The sequence below is a fragment of the Bos grunniens genome, chromosome 15 (assembly GCF_055505025.1).
Source record: "Bos grunniens cultivar Pamir isolate PY7600 chromosome 15, Bosgru_T2T1.0, whole genome shotgun sequence".
NCBI lineage: Eukaryota > Metazoa > Chordata > Mammalia > Artiodactyla > Bovidae > Bos > Bos grunniens.
This window is the reverse complement of record NC_141179.1, coordinates 83,223,319-83,244,561: the sequence shown is the minus strand read 5'-3', so window position 1 is coordinate 83,244,561 and position 21,243 is coordinate 83,223,319. Positions and strand designations below refer to the sequence as shown.

At 45.8% G+C, this 21,243-nt stretch overlaps 1 protein-coding gene across 1 annotated transcript; it reads right to left on the bottom strand.

Annotated features, from left to right (window-relative positions):
- Positions 1 to 14,285: 14,285 nt before the first annotated feature.
- FAM111A (FAM111 trypsin like peptidase A) lies at positions 14,286 to 20,105 on the bottom strand. The gene is given in 15 exon segments (XM_086338232.1): positions 14,286 to 14,492; positions 14,495 to 14,530; positions 14,533 to 14,883; positions 14,886 to 14,971; positions 14,973 to 15,131; positions 15,133 to 15,223; positions 15,226 to 15,327; positions 15,366 to 15,554; positions 15,557 to 15,891; positions 15,893 to 16,093; positions 16,443 to 16,519; positions 17,154 to 17,276; positions 19,305 to 19,600; positions 19,603 to 19,621; positions 19,863 to 20,105. Coding segments are annotated over 15 exon segments (2,430 nt in total). The 3' UTR covers positions 14,286 to 14,370.
- Between the last annotated feature and the right edge of the window lie 1,138 nt (positions 20,106 to 21,243).

The window sequence follows — 21,243 nt, the reverse complement described above, 5'->3', positions numbered from 1 at the left end:
TCGCACAGAGTCGGACACGACTGAAGCGACTTAGCAGCAGCAGCAGCAGCAGCAGGTCTTCCCTGGTGGCTCAGATGGTAAAGAATCTGCCTGCAAAGCAGACTACTGGGTTCAGTCCCTGGGTGGGGAAAATCTACTGGAGGAGGGAATGGCAACTCACTCTAGTCTTCTTGCCTGGAGAATTCCATGGATAGAGGAGGCTGGCGGGCTTCAGTCCATGGGGTTGCAGAGAATGGGACCCTTCTCAGGACAGATAAAAGTTAGACTTGGTTGTTTGGTCATCAACAGTCAACGTGGAAAATAGTCTAAAATGGATATGTTCTGACTAAAAGATTAGCTTGACATCAGGATTACATATTAATCCTTCCAGAAAGCACAAAACTTGTTTTGCTAAAGCTGCAACCACATAAAACAGTGCATTTATATGATCAAGATCCAGGATAGGATCTGGAGAAATAAAAGTAGTTTCTGTATTAAGAGTGGGGATTAAGAAACTTTCTGAAATAATCGTTTTCTGCCAAAACATCATATGATCTCTTTTGTTTTGGAAGATCTGTGTTCCATCTGTTCCTTGCTCTCCCTTGAATCATATCTGCCCTTTCTTCCTTCACTAGTACTTTCCAAATCTCTTCATCCCTCTACCCTCACCTCCCTCTTCACTGAGTCCTAAGTACGAAGTCAACAAGAAAATACCAAACATGCTCTTCTTCGGGCTTTTGAAAGCACCAGACTTGAGGCTGCTTCTGAGTTTTGTTCCTGCTGGTCCCCTTGCCCAGAAATCTCCCCAAGGTCACCTCCAGAGTCTCCAGTAAACCTCTTCCCCAGGACCAGTCTCCCAATCCAACTCAATCAACGTCATTCATTAAAACAAAGAGCTTTAGAGTTTGAAGGACAAAAGGAAAGGAGTTAAGGATACCACAATCCCACCAAGAGTCACCATTATTCCCATTTTATAAATGACACAGTTTTGGGAATTTGAGCAGTTTGCCCCAGTTACATGTTTAACAGAGGGGAAACTGAGATTCAAAAATTCAGTGGACAAAACAAACCAAGACCAAAAAAAAAAAAAGCCAAGACAAAATAAAACCCCATATTGTTTTGTGACACATTATATGATGAGGAGATGGTGTGATAAAAGGCAAGACATATAGCAATGTGAAACTGCCTCAGTGCGAAAGAAAGGAAGGGAGACAAAGAGGATAGAATGTTCTGGAAGGACAAAGTAGAACTGAAGAAAAATGCATATAAACTTGTATCGAGCCATTTTTACTTTCAGTCATGGGACCAAGAGTATGAAGACCCTGGGAACTTTCCTATGGTCTGGGTAGGCAAAGATCCAAAAATTAACTAGAAAATATCAGTAACAATTTAAGGGGAGTTGGAAGTATCAGAGTAAAAAAACAGCACCTGACCAACTAAATGAGAAATTCCCAGGTAGAAAAAGCCAAAACCTGATAAAAGGGGTGAGTTCTGTGGGTGCTTAAATGGAACCTGTATTCTGTTGTTGAGTGGAATGTTCTACAAATTTTCATTAAATGCTATTGGTTGATGACTTTATTTAGTTCTTCTTTTCTGAGGCTGATTGTCTGTATAGTTGTTCTATAAATTTTTGAAAGAGGTGAACCGGAGTCTCTAACTAGAATTGTGAATTTGTCTATTTTTCCTTTTAGTTCTATCAGGTTTTACATCACACACTTTGCCACTTAGTTGCTTATGCTTGCATATTTGGGATTACTTTATTTTTTGATGGATTGACCTTTTTATCATTATACAGTAGCCCTGTTAGCAGTAATTTTCTTTGATCTGAAGTCAACTTTATCTAGTATTAAGATAGGCACTTATGTTTTCCTTTTATCAGTGTCTTCATTATGCATATTTTTTCCCCATTCTTTCACTTCAATCTGCCTCTAAAGGTATATTTGAACTGAGTTTTTAAAGACAGTTTATAACTAGGCTATGTTTTAATCTACTCTGGCAATCTCTGCCCTTTAACTGATATACTTAAACCATTTACATTTACTGTAGCTATTAATATGTTAGAGGTTAAAGAAAGAAAGAGAGAGAGAGAGAGAGAGAATGAGTAGACAAGCCACAGACTGAGATAAAAGGTTTGTGGTGTTGGACAGATGTGGGGAAAGCAAACATTCTTGCCTGGTTTCTGATTTTGGCAGGAAAGCATCTGGTTTCTCACCATGAAGTATGATATTGGTTATAGGATTTTTGTAGATGTTCTTTATCAACTTGAGAAAATTGCCCTCTATTTCTAGTTGGCTGATAGTTTTTACAAATGGGTGTTGGATTTTGTCAAATGATTTTACTGCCTCTACTGTTATGATCATATGGCTTTACTTCTTTAGTCAGTTCATGGGATGAATCATGTGAATAAGGCTTTGGATGTTGAACCAGCCTTGCATGCCTAGACTAAATCATATTCATTTGCTGATTTTTATCTGTATTCTTTCACTGTACTAAACCATGGCATGAGCATAATGGTTTTTTGAGCTCTACTAATCTTTTAGCAAATTATTGAACTGAAAGGTGGTCTTTGGAGACTTTTGAACTTATACATTATAACAGTCTTGCCCAACAGGAAGTTTAGAAGCTAAAAATGGTCAATCAGAGATGCCTCACATTTACCATTTACCAAATAACATATTCATCAGTTCAGCTTGCGACCCCATGGATGGCAGCATGCCAGGCCTCCCTGTCCATCACCAACTCCCAGAGTTTACTCAAACTCATGTCTATTGAGTTGATGATGCCATCCAACTGTCTCATCCTCTGTCATCCCCTTCTCCTCCTGCCCTCAATCTTGCCCAGCATCAGGGTCTTTTCCAATGAGTCATCTCTTTGCATCAGGTGGCCAAAGTAGTGGAATTTCATCTTCAACATCAGTCCTTCCAATGAACACCCAGGACTGATCTCCTTTAGGATGGACTGATTGGATCTCCTTGTAGTCCAAAGGACTCTCAAGAGTCTTCTCCAATGCCACAGTTTAAAAGCTTCAATTCTTCGGTGCTCAGCCTTCTTTATGGTCTGACTGTCACCTCCTTACACGACTACTGGAAAAACCAAAGCTTTGATTGGAGGGACCTTTGTTGGCCAAGTAACATCTCTGCTTTTTCACAGGTTCCAGGAGTGAGGCCACAGATGTCTTTGCAGGAATGCTCCCCACGTTGCCCATGCAACTCACTTGTGATTTTTTCTCTCATTCACGCTTAGCTCTGGGTACACCACTTCCAAATTACAAGAGGGAGTTTTTGGCCACACCTGAATTATGACTTGGCAAACCTGAAAGAACTCACCACACAACGGGCTGTTCCGGACGAATCGTCACAAGTCATTTCACGCGCAGGTGCTCCGTTTTAGCCAGGGTCCACTAGAACACCAGAGGTTGTTACTCTGGAAACACACCCTCCACTGAAAATGGCGCGGCCTTGCTGCAGAGCCACAGGGGTCTGCATTGTGACTCTCCCACACGTGCTGTAAACTCCACGCGGAATCTTCTTCCACGTCTGATACTTCTAACAGCACAGGTCAGCTCGGCTGGATCATCCAAGTAGCAGCACTGTTTTCACCACAGACTGCATCTTCTGCAAAACCCTTTCCTAATCTAAGTCCCATTCAAAGATGGCAGCCTATTTTGTCACCCTATAAATGGGCAGAAGCAGTATACCCAGCTGTGAAATATGCTACCCTCAGGAACCAGAGGCATTATGACCTCCTCCTGTATAGTGGGGTATACCATTTTTTAAAGAGGAGACATCCTGGCATGCCCCTGATTTAGTAGGTTCTTCATAGAATTACCTCCCAATGTCTGAAATGCATGTGAGCCAGGGCCTCTGAAGTGGTGACTACTTCAGCTCATCTGGCTTGATTAGCATGATACCATTTATCAGTTCAGTTCAGTTTAGTCGCTCAATGGTGTCCGACTCTTTGGGACCCCATGGACTGCAGCACACCAGGCCTCCCTGTCCATCACCAACTCCCAGAGTTTACTCAAACTCATGTCCATTGAGTTGGTGATGCCATCCAACCATCTCATCCTCTGTCGTCCCCTTCTCCTCCTGCCTTCAATCTTTCCCAGCATCAGAGTCTTTTCTAATTATCACTGATAGAGCTGACAAATATGATGGTCTGAATGGCATCCCACTCCAGTACCTTGCCTGGAAAATCCCATGGATGGAGGAGCCTGGTGGGCTGCAGTCCATGGGGTCACTAAGAGTCCGACACGACTGAGCGACTTCACTTTCACTTTTCACTTTCATGCATTGGAGAAGGAAATGGCAACCCACTCCAGTGTTCTTGCCTGGAGAATCCCAGGGACGGGGGAGCCTGGTGGCTGCCGTCTATGGGGTCACAGAGTCGGACACAACTGAAGTGACTTAGCAGCAGCAGCAGTGGGAATTACACATCATCCACACTCTCTAACAAAAGGAAAGTGTGTTAATACAGTTTCTTGGGGCAAAACTAAATAATATATACTGTTGTCTCTTTGTGTGAGTTCAAATGTTTCTGATCCCCTCTAATAGTGAAAGGAAAAAAAAAAAAAAACCCACACTCATCCAATCAGTGACCACAACCATATACCCAAGACAGTGTTCATTTGCTTTTGCAAAGATACTGCATCTGGAATAGAAGCTACACCTGGACCTGCCATTTGGCTGACTTGGAGGAAAGAGACTCTCATTCTTCAGGACTTGCTAGGTTTCTGCAGGGGACAGACTGACAAGTCAAAGGCCTATGTGACAGAGGCCACTCTTTCTGTGCTCTTCAGGTCCTTAAAGAAGCTTGCACTAATTTCCAGGCCCCCCTCCCACTCCAGTGGGGGTAGGTAAGTCAGTGAAAAGTCTCCGCAAAGACTTATGGTGCTGATGAGATAAACACTGGGGCTCAGAATTTGACATGGGAAGGACATTAATAAACATCCCAGGCTCTCGGCTGGACGCCCGGTAGGTTAAACTCGAGTGGAGTGGACCAGAGGCAGACAAAACCTTAACATTTTGTAACTCCATTTCAAGTCAGTTTCATCTCTGACAAGATGAAGACGATCTGATTTCAAGCAATCAGAAGACAGAGTGACCTTTCTCTGGAGGGCAAAAAAAAAAAAAAAAAAAAATCCTGATGGGGAATGAAGTGGGGGAGAAGTTTTCTCCCAGAAAGGCAACTGCCATTTTTTCACGTTAAATCCAAAGTGATGCCTGTGCTGGGGGCTGACGGAGCTCCTGAACACACCATTTGCATTTGACTGCGAGTGACTTTGGATCCTTCCGTTGATAGTCCATGATTCAGAGTTGGACAGCTCCGCAAAGGAGCCAGCAGGTGGAAATTCCCCTGGTAAGTTTCAACGTCTTCTGGCTGCAAGAGGACCGCGGCCTCTGTTTGGAAGGTGTGCGTTTTGCGGCTCCGTCCAGCAGGTGGCGATGTGGTACCGGGAAACCGTGCGCGTGCAGGCCAGCTTCCAATGTTTTTAAGCTATTCTGGGAACTCCCGTTCTTTTGGGATTCTGGATTAATTTTTGCTGGAATATCCAGACAGGACAGGGAAATGGTTTGGAGCCAGTCTACATGTCTCATGTGAAGTAGTTCCTGAGAAATCTGTCTGGTGTTTATGAGATGGGAGTGCAGGGGTGCAAGGCATCCATTCCCACAACACTTCACAGGCGGCACTAGCGGTAAAGAATCCGCCTGCCAACGCAAGAGAGGCAAGAGATGCAGGTTCAATCCCTGGGTCGGGAAGATCCCAGAGGAGGAAACGGCAGCCCACTCCAGTATCCTTACCTGGAGAATCCCATGGACAGAGAGCCTGGAGGGCTGCAGTCCATGGGGTCGCAAAGAGTCGGACACGACTGAACGCACACACCCACAGACACAACAGACAGAAGTATACTGAGTCCATCCAAAGCGCCTCCTCCAGGAGCTCACATTTCCTTCCTCACCTCACATCTTACCTGAACCCCACTGAGTGAATCAGGTGTCTTTCCTCCTACAGAATCACAGTGCAAATCGGGGGGCACAATTAAAGCTGCCCAGGGAAGTTCAGAGTGGTGGGGGAAAGCTGGTGGGGGCCAAAGCACTGGAGCTTCAGCGTCAGTCCCTCCAATGAACATTCAGGGTTGATTTCCTTTTGGAATGAGTGATTGATCTCCTTGCAGACCAAGGCACTCTCAAGAATCTTCTCCAACACCACGGTTCAGAAACATCAATTCTTCGGCACTCAGCCTTCTTTACGGTCCAACTCTCACATCCACACATGACTACTGGAAAAACCATAGCTTTGACTATGCGGACCTTTGTCAGCAAAGTGATAGCTCTGCTTTTTAATACACTGTCTAGGTTGGTCATAGCTTTCAATTCAAGGAACAAGCGTCTTTTAATGTCATGGCTGCAGTCACTGTCTGCAGTGATTTTGGAGCCCAAGAAAATAAAAGCTGCCACTACTTCCACTTTTTCCCCTTCTGTTTGCCATGAGCTGATGGGAAAGTCTAGCTCAGGTGGGAAAGAGAGGACAGTGGACATAGGAGAGAGAGAAGCGAACTGTTGGTCTCTCTTCCTCCGTTAGCCCCTTTCTGCAGGATTATTGCCCAAGTGCCACTGTTAATTCCTCTCTCATGTCCCTCTCAGCGTCTGGTGAAAACCAAGTTCAGGGACTTCTTTCTGACTCCATGCACATGCCTTCATGCCATCCCTCAGTCCTCGGTGCCTTTGACTGCCTGCACCTGGGCCAGAATCTTTTCCCCTCTCAGGGCAAGAAAGGGACTGGGGTGCCTGGATTCAACACAGCTGGAAATTTAACTCCTCCCCTCCCTGAAATTCCCAGTACATTCACACAAGGGTGTATGGTCTTTGGTCCTCTGGGGGGACAGGGAAGTCTCAGCTCCATCTCTAAGTCTCCCCAAAGGCATCTGAGGTTGACGGAGAGAGGCAGGGAGAGAACAGGAGTGATGACATGCATTTATTTCTGTCTTTGTGTGGCTAGTGGGTAGTTTGGGTCCAAGCAAAAGACCTCCTGTTTTAATTCACTCAAAGGCAGACAGCAAATAGTAAGGTTTAAAGGTTGGTGTGGTCGATTTCAGCTCTGGGGAGTCCTGCACTCAGAAGTCAGAGCCATGTGGCTTTTCTGCTGGCCACGAGGCTTGCTGCCCCACTGTCATGAAAACCTTCCTTCCTGCTCCTGTCTAGATGCTTAGTCACTCAGTCATGCCAGTCAGGTCTGACTCTTTGTGACCCCACAGACTGTAGTCCACCAGGCTCCTCTGTCCTGGGGATTTCCCAGGTGAGAATATTGGAGTGGTTTGTCATTTCCTCCTCCAGGGGATCTTCCTGACTCAGGGAACGAGCCCTAGTCTCTTGTGTCTCCTGCATTACAGGCAGATTCTTTCCTGCTGAACCATCATCGGGAATGTTCCTGCCTGGAAGAGAGAGAACAGCCTGAGTAACAACAAGGAACCATTGGGATGACTTGTTTTAATCCTTCCTCTTGCCATCCAGACTGTTAACAAGAGGGCCTGTGGTGGGAAGGAGAAAGGAACACTTAATCCTCCCCCTTACCCATCAACTGAGGGATAGCATTTGCTCCAAGATGGCAGAGAGTCTTCTCATTAACCCTAACCCATGCCATCCGGATCTTGTTCATCTTCTCCCAAAATACACCTTGAAAAATTAGTTAGCAAGACACTGAAGCATAATATTTATCACATTGAAACATAGTCGTTTATGCTAATAATAACTTAAATTTACCCAGCACTTTTGATTCTAGTCATTAAGTCAATGATAAGAGACAAATATGACCTCTAATGGTTGAAGGGGAAGCTGGGACACAGAAAATAATTTTTTTCATCCCAAAGTCACAAATTAGCAATGAATACAGTGAGAAGCAAAACCCCAATTCTTTGTTTATTTCTTTTCCCAATAGACTATGTGATTTTGAATGAATTTTATATTATTATTTGCATTTTTTAGAGATAGGCTTTCCCAAAAAGATGAAGTAAAAAAAGCAAGTTTAAGCAACAGAAAGTAAATGAAAACAGAGCATCTGGTCACTCAGTCTTAATGTATGTTTTCCCAAGTCATCTTCATCTGATATGTGTGGTGGACTGAATCACGGCCCCTGAAGACACAGCCATGTCCTGATCCCCAGGACCTGTGAATGTTGTCTTATACGATAAAGACTTTGCAGGTGTGATAAATTACGGATCTTGAGATAGGAAGATTATCCTGCATCATTTGCATGTGTACTAAATCACTTCATTGGTGTCTGACTCTGTGTGACCCTATGGACTTCAGCCTGCCAGGGTCTTCTGTCCATGGGATTCTCCAGGCAAGAATACTGGGATGGGTTGTCATGCCCTCCTCCAAGGATCTTCCCGATCCAGGGGTCAAACCCAGGTCTCCCTCATTGCAAGCAGATTTTTTACCGTCTGAGCCACCAGGGAAGCTCTAATTATCGAGTGGGTCCAAATGTCCTTGGGCTTCCCAGGTAGCTCAGCAGTAAAGAATCAGCAGCCAGTGCAGGAGATGTGGGTTCCATCCCTGTGGTGGAACCCACAGGGAAGACCCTCTGGAGAAGGAAATGGCAACCTACTCCAGTATTCTTGCCTGGGAAATCTCATGGACAGAGGAGCCTGGTGGGCTTCAGCCCATGGGGTTGCAAAAGAGTCAGACACGACTTAGCGACTACAGCAACAACCATCTCATCTGCTTCCCCTCGCTTGAAGGTTGCACCCAATGCACCATTGCAACCTCCCTGTAAGATGCAGATGGTGACCTGCTGAACGAGGGGCACCAGCCACCCGGGGTCAGCAGGGTGCTCCTTCAGAAGCATCCAGGCTCCCACTGCAGGGAGTGAAGCCCACAGGGTCACTTGCATCGAAGGCAGAGTTGCCATACACCCACATGAAGGAAACAGAATCACAAGATTCTTTTACTTACAGATCCCAGAAGCTGGGGTGAGGAACCAGGGCAAGGGTGGTCCTCTATCTGAAATCATGAGTGAGCAGGGAGACAGAGAGCAGGGTAGCAAGCACCCAGTACTTCTCAGGGGGTTGAGGGGATGGTTCTTAGACTGAAAACTGGCCCCTGTACACGGAAGGCAGGGAGGAGGGCAAAGGAAGCTGCAGACCTCTCCAAACTGATGAGTAGCAGCTTCATAAGCAAGGGCACAGCATGCATGGCTTGTGCTGAGAAGTCAAAACACAGGTGGTCTCTGCGTTCCCCCCACCAGAATTTTTTTTATTGAAATATAGTGAGTATATAATATCGTGTTAGTTTCAGGTGTACAGCCAAGTGACTCAGCTGTATCTTTCAGATTATACTCCATTATAGGTTATTACTAGATATTGCATATAATTCCCCACGCTGTAGAGTAACCCCTGGTTCGTATCTATTTGTATCTGTGACTCTATACTCCTAATTTGTCTCTTCTTCCCTCACCTCTTTGGTAACTATACATTTGTTTCCTGTGTCTGTGAGTCTGTTTCTGACTTGCACTGATACATGGACTCCTTTGCATTCTTTTTTACATTCCACATGTAAGTGCCATTCGGTGTCTTAAAGTGAAGGGTGTGTCCCTTGACTTTACTGTTCACGCTGTGGAAATGGTAGTCAGCGTGTCCCTTCCGAGGACAGAGGCCCCCTGGATGGCCAGATCCAGTTCGAGGGCCAAGAGGCGGTCATGTCCTCTAGATGTCCTCCGCCAGCACTCCACCGCTCGTGACTGGCTCTGACGATCTCACACGCCTGCCTCTCCCACAAGGTGCCCAGAGTGGTCAGCGAGAGGCTTCTTGAGTATGGAGGTGCCTAGGGGGTCACTGTCTGGCTGCCCTGGAGGCAGACATCACAGCAACGATGCACCCAGATGCCAGAGAACACACAGGTTAAGGTGATTCCCAAAGTAAGTACCGATCGTCCCCACCAGGAGCCCCATGAGCTGGACCCCGGATTCACTAAGTCCCCTAGGCTGGAGGGTGGAGCGTTTGGGATGTTCACTCGTGTCCTCCTGTGGTTTAATAAACAAAGAAACATTAGTTGACGTGTCAGGTATGAAGACAGACGTGTGGCTTGGATGATGGCACAGGTGTCTCTTGGCAAGGCAGTACCAAATGTACAAGCCCATCCTGTTTCAGAGCTTTCCTCCTTAGAGACATTTTGGCGTTGGTCAAGACAGGCTTTGCCAACTAGCGTTTTAGCCTGGCTGGGGACATTCAGTAACGACTTGCGCATGTGCTGGGATGCCTCCCACACAGGCGGAGGCCAAGTAAGTTATGTAAATACTCCGGGAGTGTTTACATTAGGAGAGGAAGCATAACTCCCCACTCCATCCCTGTGGGTTGTGTACAATGAATTCCTTCCAAAGAGTACATTAGACAGAGGAGAGAGAAAAGAGTAACTTTACAGGAGAGAATCTGATAAACACGACTTTGGTCAGGTGGTCAGGGCTAACTTCAGGTCACAAAGCATGTTGGTAGTATGTGCCCCTGATATGATAGTATTTTTTTTAATTTCCTGATATTTATTATCTATATTATTTATGGAAGTATGGTGGATTTACTATATTAGTTTCAGGTACAAAAGAGTGATTCAATATTATTATTATAATTATTATGATGGTGGTGGTTTAGTCACTAAGTTGTGTCCGGCTCTTGAGACCCCATTGACTGTAGCCCGCCAGCCTCCTCTATCTATGGGATTCTCTAGGCAAGAATACTGGAGTGGGTTGCCATTTCCTTCTCCAATTATCATATAGTTATATATTTACTATAATTATAATTATTATATAATAATCATTAAAATAATTATTATTCATTTGATTTTAATTGAAGTATCATTGATTTATAATATCATATTCATTTCAGGTGTGCAGCACATCGTCAGATACATACATACATGTGCACATATCTCTACATGCATATACATGTCTGTATATGTGTGTACACGTGTCTATGTAGATACATCTGTGTATGTTGTTCTTGCCGTTTAGTCACTGCCGAGGTCCAGCCCCAGCTGATCCAGGGAGTTCGAAGCGGGGATGGCGTCGGCGAGGATCAGGATACAATAGCTTCAATTAGATATTAATTAGAGATATAAAGAGTAATAGAATAAGGATAGCTCAGTAGGAAAATTCAGTGGAGAAAAGAGGCTGAGTAGCTTGGTTTACGCGGGAAACCAATAAAACTTCAGGACAAGAAGCTTGCACCACTTACGTAGGCCGCAGGCATCCTTCCGTTCTCCCGAAGGAGAGGAGACACTGAGGCCTCCCCGGTCAGCTCTTAGAAGCCCAGGCATAATTAGTAAGCATGGCGGGTTCCGTGCTCCAGATGGAGACTCAGCCAGAGTTTGAGAGAAAGAAGGACATGGGGAGACCAGTATTTTGAGGAACTGATCCCAATTCTTTATTTTCCGTGGTCTACTTTTATACACTGAGATGTTAAGCAAAAGTCACGTGGGGTCAGCAGTCCTGACTTTTATCAAAGTCAGGTGCTTCATACAAATGTATACAGAGGTCTTAAGGGTGTTACATCATCTTCTGGCCAGGGGGCCTGCTGACAATTTATGACCCTCTCCTTGTGACAGCGGTCAGTCAACCAGGACACTTATTTCTCCAGGGGTGATTATTCTTAAAACAGACACCACCCAAATAAAGTTACATTCCTATAGGGTGAGGGTGTAGCGGGTTTTAGTTAAGGAAAGAATTTACTTAGCCTAAGGTCTAACGTGATTTATATCAAAGGTTAATACTTATTTCTTCTATATATTCATTAATGTGTGTAAGGGCAGGGGATATGGAGACTTAGCAACAAACATTGGCTGAACAAATGAAAAACCCTTCACCAATACAATTTCTAATCAGCCCACTATACTTATACTAATGGTTTTCTAACTTTTCTAAGGAACCTGTTTTTAGAAGGTTTAAAGCATCTCGTGCCTCTCACGGTTGGGAGGCTGTGAGTGATCACATGTGGCCAGACAAGCCTGTCAGGCAGGCCAGAGAACCTTCAGAGGAGTTTGTAGGTTAAAACACTCTTGTCACGCCCAGGAGTTTTTATTAACTGGAGCTCTAAGTTAACTCCTTCTCCGAAAGAGGTGGTAGGGGACAGCCCCCCGTAAAGTCAGAGGTGTAGGTGAGAGCACAAAGTTAGTAAAGTAGGCAGGCTCTGGTTATGGGGGTAGATGCTTGAGGATTTCCAGGGGGACTCCTGGGGCTCGATCCCGCCTTGCGTATGTCGAGCCTCCCTCCTCACGACCTTTGCCACAGGCGGAGGGCCTGGCTCCCAGCAAGTCACTAAGTTGTGTGTGACTCCTTTGTGACCCCCGTGGACTGCAGCCCGCCAGTCTCCTCTGCCCATGGGATTTCCCAGGCAAGAACACTGGAGTGGGTTGCCACTTCCTCCTCCTATATATGTGTACATGGATGGAGGAGCCTGGTGGGCTGCAGTCCACGGGGTTGCTGAGGGTCGGACACGACTGAGCGACTTAGCAGCAGCAGCAGCATATGTGTATACGTAGTTATCCCAAGAATTAGATGTACTGAGTCTAGTCCCCTTTATATCCTTGTTATCTATGCTGTATACAGCACTGTGTACAGGTGAATACCAACCTCCTAATTTATGCCTCCCTAGACCCCCTCTCGCCTTTGGTCACCGTAAGTTTGTTTTCTATGTCTGTGAGTCTCTTTCCACTTTGGAAATAAATTCATTCGTATTTTTTATTTTAGAGTCCACAGATGAGCAATACCATACATTTGTCTCCATCTGACCTCCGTCACTTAGTACGATAATCTCTAGGCCCCTCCTTGCTGCTTCCAATGCCATTACTTCCTTCTCTTTGTGGCTGAGTCATATTCCATCACATATATGTACCACATCTTCGTTATCCATTCAGCTGTCGATGGACATTTAGCTTGCCTCCACCTCTTGGTTACAAAATGACACTTTGCCTCTGTGATCTTACTCTCCAAAACCCACAGCCCCAGTCCAATGAGTATTAGAAAAAAACATCAGACAAATTCCAATAGAAGGGCATTTTACAAAATAGTTGACCAGTACACTTCCTGTCAAGATCATAAAATATAAGAAAAGGCTGAGAAACTGTCACGACCAAGAGAAGTCTAAGCAGACCTAACAGCGAACGCAATGTGGGCACTAGCCGGCATCCTGGAGCAGGACAAGGACTTCAGGCAAAAACCAAGACATCTCTACAAAGTAACATGGTATTTAACATAGCCCCCCTAGTAGCCTATAAATACACGGAAAATGGATATACTACCCTCTGAATTTCAGGAAACATATATCCTGACAGTTTGGATCATATGAGGATTTTGGAAATTCTAAAAGATTTTATTTGAGATTACTTCTAACCAAGCATTTAGCTACTCAGTCCAGGTGGCACAGCGGTAAAGAATTCGCCTGCCAATTTAGAAGATGCAAGATATGTGGGTTCGATCCCCGGATTGGGAAGATCTCCTGGAAAAGGAAATGGCAACCCACTCCAGTGTTCTTGCCTGGAAAACTCCATGGACAGAGGAGCCTGGCAGGCTACAGTCCATGCAGTTGCAAAGAGTCTGACACAACTGAGCGATTGACCCACACACCTAAGATTAACTGCAGCCCTAAGTGTTGCTACTGATGAACCTACGTATTTTTGAAGCCCTTAATTTCCATGTGCCAGACATTGTGGATAATGAGAAGAAGTCTTGGGTCCTGCCTTTAAGCAACTGAACTTAGGGGGAGATACTGCTGCTGCTGCTGCTAAGTCGCTTCAGTCATGTCCGACTCTTTGTGACCCCACAGACGGCAGCCCACCAGGCTCCCCCATCCCTGGGATTCTCCAGGCAAGAACATCGGAGTGGGTTGCCATTTCCTTCTGCCATGTGTGAAAGTGAAGTCGCTCAGTCGTGTCCAACTCTTAGCAACCCCATGGACTGCAGCACACCAGGCTCCTCTGTCCATGGAATTTTCCAGGCAAGAGTACTGGAGTGGGGTGCCATTGCCTTCTCCGAAGGGGAGATGGGGAAGATGAAAAAAACAAAAACAATGCTTACTTTTATTGTCATAAAACTGAGTATTATTCATCTTTGTTCACATTGCTTAACTTTAAAATAGGTAGAGTAGCCCACCTCACAGATTTGTTAAAACCAGTTCCTTCGTGTACCTAGAAAAATGCTAGGTGCATAGGAAGTAGTCAGTACCATTAATTATTATTGTTGTTGATGAGATTGACCATTACAGAATTTAGAAACCTGTTATCATTGCCTGTGGAATAACAATCCCATAGGTGATTCCCTGAACAGCTGGGGTGTATTCTGAATTCTCATTCTTTTTCATCCTTAATACTCACCTTTCTTTGAATCTGGCAGGTTTAGAAACAGTCCTTCCTACCACATTCTGTGTTTTTTCTTAACATCATAGATAATGGATTTCAGGGTACAGCTGAATTCAGTGATGCTGGAAATCCCCTGTGGGTACTTATAAGCGAAGCCTGCAGTGTACGTGGCACCCACGAGCCTTCAGAATCAAACACGGGGGAGCCGGAGACCCAAAGTAAGAAGCGGTGTTATGGGTCGCCACATCAGGCTGGGGGACTACCTCCTGGAAACTCTTCTGGGTGTGCATATGGATGTACTGCGTTCAAGCACCACGCCTGTCTGCAGCTCTAGCCTGAATGTGTTCCAAGTATTTCTCTTCCCGCTGATCCTGAGGGATCACAGCACAGGCATCGGTAGACTTCGCCTCCCCAGCTGGACGGCCAATAATACACACCAGGCTGCTGTCTGGTCCAGGGTCCTTCCCATCACACAGCCCCTCAGGCTCTTGCTGTCCCTGTGTCTTCACTTTCAGAGCTGCGTGGTCAAGCTCTACATCAGGTGTCTCAAACCAACACTCAAGGAGAAGCAGTGCTTATTTTCATCTTCAGCCTTCTCATAAGCAAATGTCCCCTTTACACACTGACCATGTGTGTGTGCACACTCACGTGACTATGTCTTCTCCCACGGTTCGATACATCACATGCCGACGAGTGGAAATGTACAACCCTTTCCAAACAAAGCAAGTGGAAGAGCCTGCACTCTTCCTGGTGTGCCATGAAAGGTGCCCGACTGAGTCACTGAGCCCGGAAAGAAGTCTGTGCACTTCAACCTGAGCAGTTTTTGGTCAGTTTCCCAAAGTCTGTTTTATGCAATTCAAACAATTTTCCCCCCTGTGTTTTATCCAAATTATTCTCAAAGTTTTTCTAATTTTATCACTTTCTCTTTCCAAACTAGGGTGCTTGTCTTCCATGATTGTTTGTTTCAACACACAAGGCTTTATTTCCTGTGACTCGGAATTTCTAGCAGCTGGTGCCCTGGCATCCATGCTTTTTTTCAACCTCAACCTGAGAATTTCAAGCAGCTGGTGCCCTGGCTTTTATGCTTGTTTTTAACCTCAAGCTGAAAGAGCTCGCCCTCTAAGGCATTGGCCAACTGTGAGCTGTCTAAAACAATGCTCAGGTTTCCAATGAGGGTCCAGTCACTCTTCTCCAGAAGGGAAAGAAGTCTGCCATCCGCGGACATAGCCTTCTTATGCTTTCTCCTTTGAAAGCATAGACACAGAGTTTGTACTCATCTTTGTGAAGTTCCCTGCATTTGAGAAGAGTTTTTCTGGTCTTCCCAACTGTGTGAATATAAAATTTGACACAGTCAGTTGATGTGTTGTTAAACTGACCAAATACCTGTTCCTCTTTCCCTGTCTCGCTTCTCTTTGGAGAAAAGATAACTCTCACGTGGCGGTTTTCAGGAGAACACCTGAGAGGCATTCCAAGGTTTAAGAATGCGTCAGTTCCTTCTGCGCTGTATACCAGCCTTTCTCTGCCAGGAGGAGTCCTCACTGCCTTTCTGACAGCCTCAGAGCTGCGGGCCTCCCGTGAGCTCCCCCGTCACACGGAGCCTGTGCTTCCTTCCCTTGCTTTGCTTGATGTTTACATCCAGGGTAACATAAACTGTCTCTTCTGGGGACACAGTTTGGTCTCTGGGTCCTTCAGCCTGGAGGTTGTCTATATTCTCTGAACTTGTCTTAGAGTCCATCTCCATTTGAGGAGTATTGGAATTATCCTGCTGGTTTTCACTGAGGTAAACAGAAATGTTAAATACTTTAAAATTATGAATGCAACAATAGTCTTTTATATTTCTCTTTGCTGCATACCATTCACAAAGTTTTTCATGGAAACGCAGAATGAATATGAAAAGGCCAGGGAATATAATTAAATCAGAATCTGAGTTGGGATCCAACATATAAGCCAGAAATATCTTATCAGTTAGATAAATTCTTAACACTGCTACACTGGTGCAGTGTTTTCAGAGAAATATAAGGAAAGAAGCAACTTTTCCCCAAGTGCATCAAAAACAGAGATACTTAAATCTGAGTGTTTGTTACTTCGGGTCTTGGTTATAATTTTCAACTTCAAAATTTTTACTTTTTTTCGAGCATAGTGATGATTTGCACCAAAAAATTCTCAGTCTTCTTGTTGAAAAATTCAAGGAGCACTGTAGACTCAGAAAAAGAGATGATGGTTTGATATGATAACAGAGTCCAGTTAGTAGGGAGAGCCATGACTTAACTTTTGTAAACTTAAGGCCAAGTCTTCATTCCACTTCTGCCTTAGGCAACAACTCACTTTTCCTCGCTTCTCATTAACAAATTGAGGAAAATAAAATTCTCTCTTCTTGCCTAACAAGGCTATGGTAAGAACAAACATCTTAAAAATTGCTTTATAAACTGTGAAGCACTGTGCAAATATAGATTATGCTTGTTACTGAATAGATCAGCCATTTTAGGGAACGGCATATATTTTCATGCTTTGCAATAGCATTCATATTATTTTCACTCTATAGCTTATTCTAATATGTTATATTTGATTTTATGGCTGTTGTTCAGGAAGTATTACAACTGTTTTTGGGGGGGGGTTGAAGTTTCCTTTGATCTAGCAAAGAGTTATATTAAAACATCTTCCTGCCACCATCCAACTAAAACAAGAAGAATAAAATGGATGAGACAGATTTTAAATTATTTACTATTTCCTACGTACAATGAAGTCATTTATTGGCAAGAAGGTCTATGAAGCCCAGTCTCAAGGATGGCTAAGTTTAATACTGGTATATTTCACAAATAGCGTTTATAAACATACCTTAGGAAAGCAGTGCTCAGTACAGCTCTTACACTTTTCAGCTGAGTCCATCTGTGAGGGCTGCTCAGAGCTCACGATGGCTTGAAGATGAACACACAATTCAGCTGAAACATGTTTCAGAAAGCGTCAAATTAGAGCAGTATCTTCAAGGCTATCATTAATTGTATAGAGACTAAGATTAACAGGGACCCCCTAACGCACCTGTCCCGTTCAGCTCCACCCTCACTTTCCTTAGAGATGTTAATTTAGCATGTAGACAGTTTATCCACTAATTACAGTGACCTGAACAATAAAACCTCCTTTTTATAGAGCAGCACACCAGACTTTACAAAAATTATCTCTAATTGCCAGTGCAATTATTCCACGTAGGTATACCTTCGTTTTGCAAGCGCAGAAAGTATAACTTAGATGACTTGCCCTAGGCTAGACCTACAAAGCAGAGATGGAATTCAGATGCCAGGATAAATACCTTACAGATGGATTTTCTCCTGGAGAGTTGAAAAGTGTGTTCTAGATACACCGATGTTAAAATTCAGCCTCCATTTAAGACGGAGACAATACCGAGGTGATACCGTTGTAGGAAGACAGGTGGGAAGAGAACTCTGTTGTGCCGTGAAGACAGAACAAACTTAGAGAGTCTGCCCGAGAAGACAGCGCGAAACTTTAGCTGCTGCTTTCGTTTTAAGGAGGTGCTTCCCCATCTGTCTTCCCGCTGACACCTCCCCAGAAGAGAATGAACAGTGTAAACCAAATAGTGAAATTTTCAGCAGTGATGTAAACCTCTAGAAAACTAAAGCCATGGACGGCAGCAGCCATCTGTCTTCAGAGTCCCAACATGTGTCACAAAGCCTGGCACAGGGCAAGCCCTCAGCAAAGAAACATTCACACAGACATGGTCAGTGAGAGCATGAGGTGGCCTGTGAGCTCTGCCGTTTTAGAACTGCTTTTCATAGAGTACCTCATGTAAGTCTTACAGCCCTCTGAGATACACTAGACCTATGTCACTGATAAAGACTTTGAACACCCAGACAGGTCAAACTATTTACTCGAGGTCACAAAGCCCCAGAAAGTATATTTCTCGTAATTTTTGATTATGAACATATTCAAACAGAGAAACAAGAGAACGGTACAATGCTGCTGCTGCTGCTGCTGAGTCGCTTCAGTCGTGTCCGACTCTGTGCGACCCCAGAGACGGCAGCCCACCAGGCTCCCCGCCCCTGGGATTTTCCAGGCAAGAGCACTGGAGTGGGTTGCCATTTCCTTCTCCAATGCGTGAAAGTGAAAAGTGAAAGTGAAGTCTCTCAGTCGTGTCTGACTCTGAGCGACCCCGTGGACTGCAGCCCACCAGGCTCCTCCATCCACGGGATTTTCCAGGCAAGAGTGCTGGAGTGGGGCGCCCTTGCCTTCTCCGAACGGCACAGTGAGCCTCTGATGCTCACACACAGGGTAATGCGCCCTTACGTTTGCTTGTTTACATCACCCTTGTGTTTTACATTACTTTACAGTTAGAAACGTCATGACATGTTCACCCTAATTGCCACTTTCCCTCTTTAAAAATTTTGGACTTTTTCTTATATCATCACAAAACTCATTTACTCAGACCAAGATGCAATTGAAGGATACATAAGTTGTCTTTAATTTTTGAGTCTGTCCTGTTCTAAAAAACAACAACATTGATTTATTGAAGAAAACAGAGACTTGTAGAGTGTTTACTTCCTGGGTGGCTTCTTCACCTTGGTGCTTAGTTTAGCTTCTAGCTCCTGCATTTCTGGTCAAGAAGTTACCTACAGACTGTGCTGATTGCACTCACTGTTTCACAGCAGAGCCTGAGCGCTGGCTTCATCGTTTCCTGGGACTGTGCTTACCAACAAACTCCCTTCAGCCTCTCTCAGCCTCAGTTCACTGTTAGCAAGGTGAGCGATGGTTCTCAGTCTGCCTTTCTGCCCCCGCTTCCCCTCCCTCCTCTGCCCCCCCTCCCCTCTCCTCTCCCTTCCCCCCTTCTCTCCCCCCCTTCCCTCCTGTCCCTCTTCCCCTTCCCTCCTCTCCCTCCCCCCTCCCTCCTCCTCTGCTTTTCCCTTTTCTCCTCCCCTCCCCCAGGCCCCTCCGCACTCTTCTCTGGCCGGGACTCCCCAGAGCCTGGCCGTGGCCTCATCCAGGGGCAGGACTCAGAGAGCGCAGGCCCCGGGCTTCCTTTAGGCCACCAGCCAGCTCCGACAGGCAAACTACATGATGGACGCAGCCACTGAGGTAACAGCCCGTACCTTCTGGGCTCCCCACACCTGCCCCAGCCCGGCCCAGCCCCTTCCTACCAGCCCCCGGCCGGGGTCCGGCCTGGCTGCCCAGGGCCCGGCCCTCTCGCTGAGCCCCTCGCCCAGGGCTGGGGTGCCGCGCCCGGGTGTCTGCTCCCTTGGGAAGGGCAGTCCTCCCAGCTCCGCAGGCGGCTGGCGAGGGGCGTGCTCCCACCTTTGCTCAGAAGAGCAGTCATGGAGGGAGGTGGGCTAAGATTTCGGAACTGCTGACTTTCTCGGAACCGTTGCTCAGCGGTCCCTTTGGAGACTCTCTTTCATTTCCTCCTGGCTTCTTTCAGCCTAGGCCTCCCGCCCACCGCCCACCGCCCCCCGCCCCCCGCCCCCCGCCCCTGCCTCTCCGGGTTCCTCTATTCTTTTGACAACTGGGAAAGCGGAAAGAGGATGGTTGGAGACACTTCACAGCGGAGCACTTGAGGCGCGGCTGGAGGCCCGCTGGAGCGCACGGAGGACGCGGCGGATGGGTGGGGGCGATGGGGCTGGAGCCACCCGGGCACTTTCCTGGGGTGTCCTTCCCAGCAGCCAGGATCGGACCCACGACGAGGACAATTAGGAAGAAACCGCGGATGCAGAGGACGTGGAAGACCTCGTCACAAATCGATTCTCCAAAGGTCTGAAAGTGCAGACGTTTGCCAGGACTGTGCATCTCAAAGCTGGCCGTCACACATCTCCGTCCGAAAGGGCTTGCAAAGCTCGGCACGCTCGGCGGAGAGCAAGCTTGCAGTATTTCACCCCGTGTTAGAGAAGGGATCGAAGTCGCAAAGCTGACGGCTTGGATGCAGCTTGACAGAGGAGTCTCCGTGTGTATAAGATGACAGGGTTGAAGAGTGCTCTTTGGTGACTACAATCTGCATGATGGTTTGGGAGAACTGGACTTAACGCGCATGCAATACACTTCACGTAGTTGGTTACCGCTTCCTCTTCTGTGGGTCCTCTGGGGTTTGGAAAGAGGAACTTTTAAAAGGGCAACAGCAACAAGGAAACCAACTTGCCCAAAAGTGTCCACCTCTTACTGTCCTTCTCCAAAATCATTATAGGTTTCTGGATCTCTGAGGGCAGAGAGTGCAACAATCACCAGAGAATTAGTATCCAGCTTATCCTTTTCTTTTTTTATTGTGGATTCTGAAGCAGCAAATATTCAGCGACAGGTAAAACGTAATAAAGAATGTAGCTGTTGTAGTCGCTAAGTAGTGTCCGACTGGTTTGTGACCCTCCATGGACTGTAGCCCGCCAGGCTCCTTCATCCATGGGATTTCGCAGGCAAGAATACTGGAACTGCAGGCAAGGAACTGGGTTGCCAGTTCCTCCTCCAGGGGATCTTCCCAAACCTGCATCTCTCCTGAATTGCAGGCAGATTCTTTACTGCTCAGCCACCCATAAAGAATACTAGGGTTGAAATTGCTGAGCGAGCTGAGCTATCCTGATGACTTCTAAACATTGAACAGCATCCTGATTTCCATCTGACTTATTAATATTTGATAGGCTTTGAGATATTGAGATATTGCCTGGAAATTAAGAAATGGATCTCAGAATGCTATGAACATGAGTGAAGTCATCCTTTTTGAAACAAGCACTGATATTGCTGAAACCACCACTTGTAAAGTAAGAAGACCTCTGATGGTAATAAATACAACCAGTTAGTCTACTGAGAATGTGTGCAAATGTGAGTCATTTCCTGTGGTTTTTCACCCCCTTCTTCCTCTTCTTCTTCTTCTTTTTTTTTTGCCTTTTGCCCATTTCACAGAGAAGAAATCAGGTAAATTTCCTAGAGGCCACGGAACTAG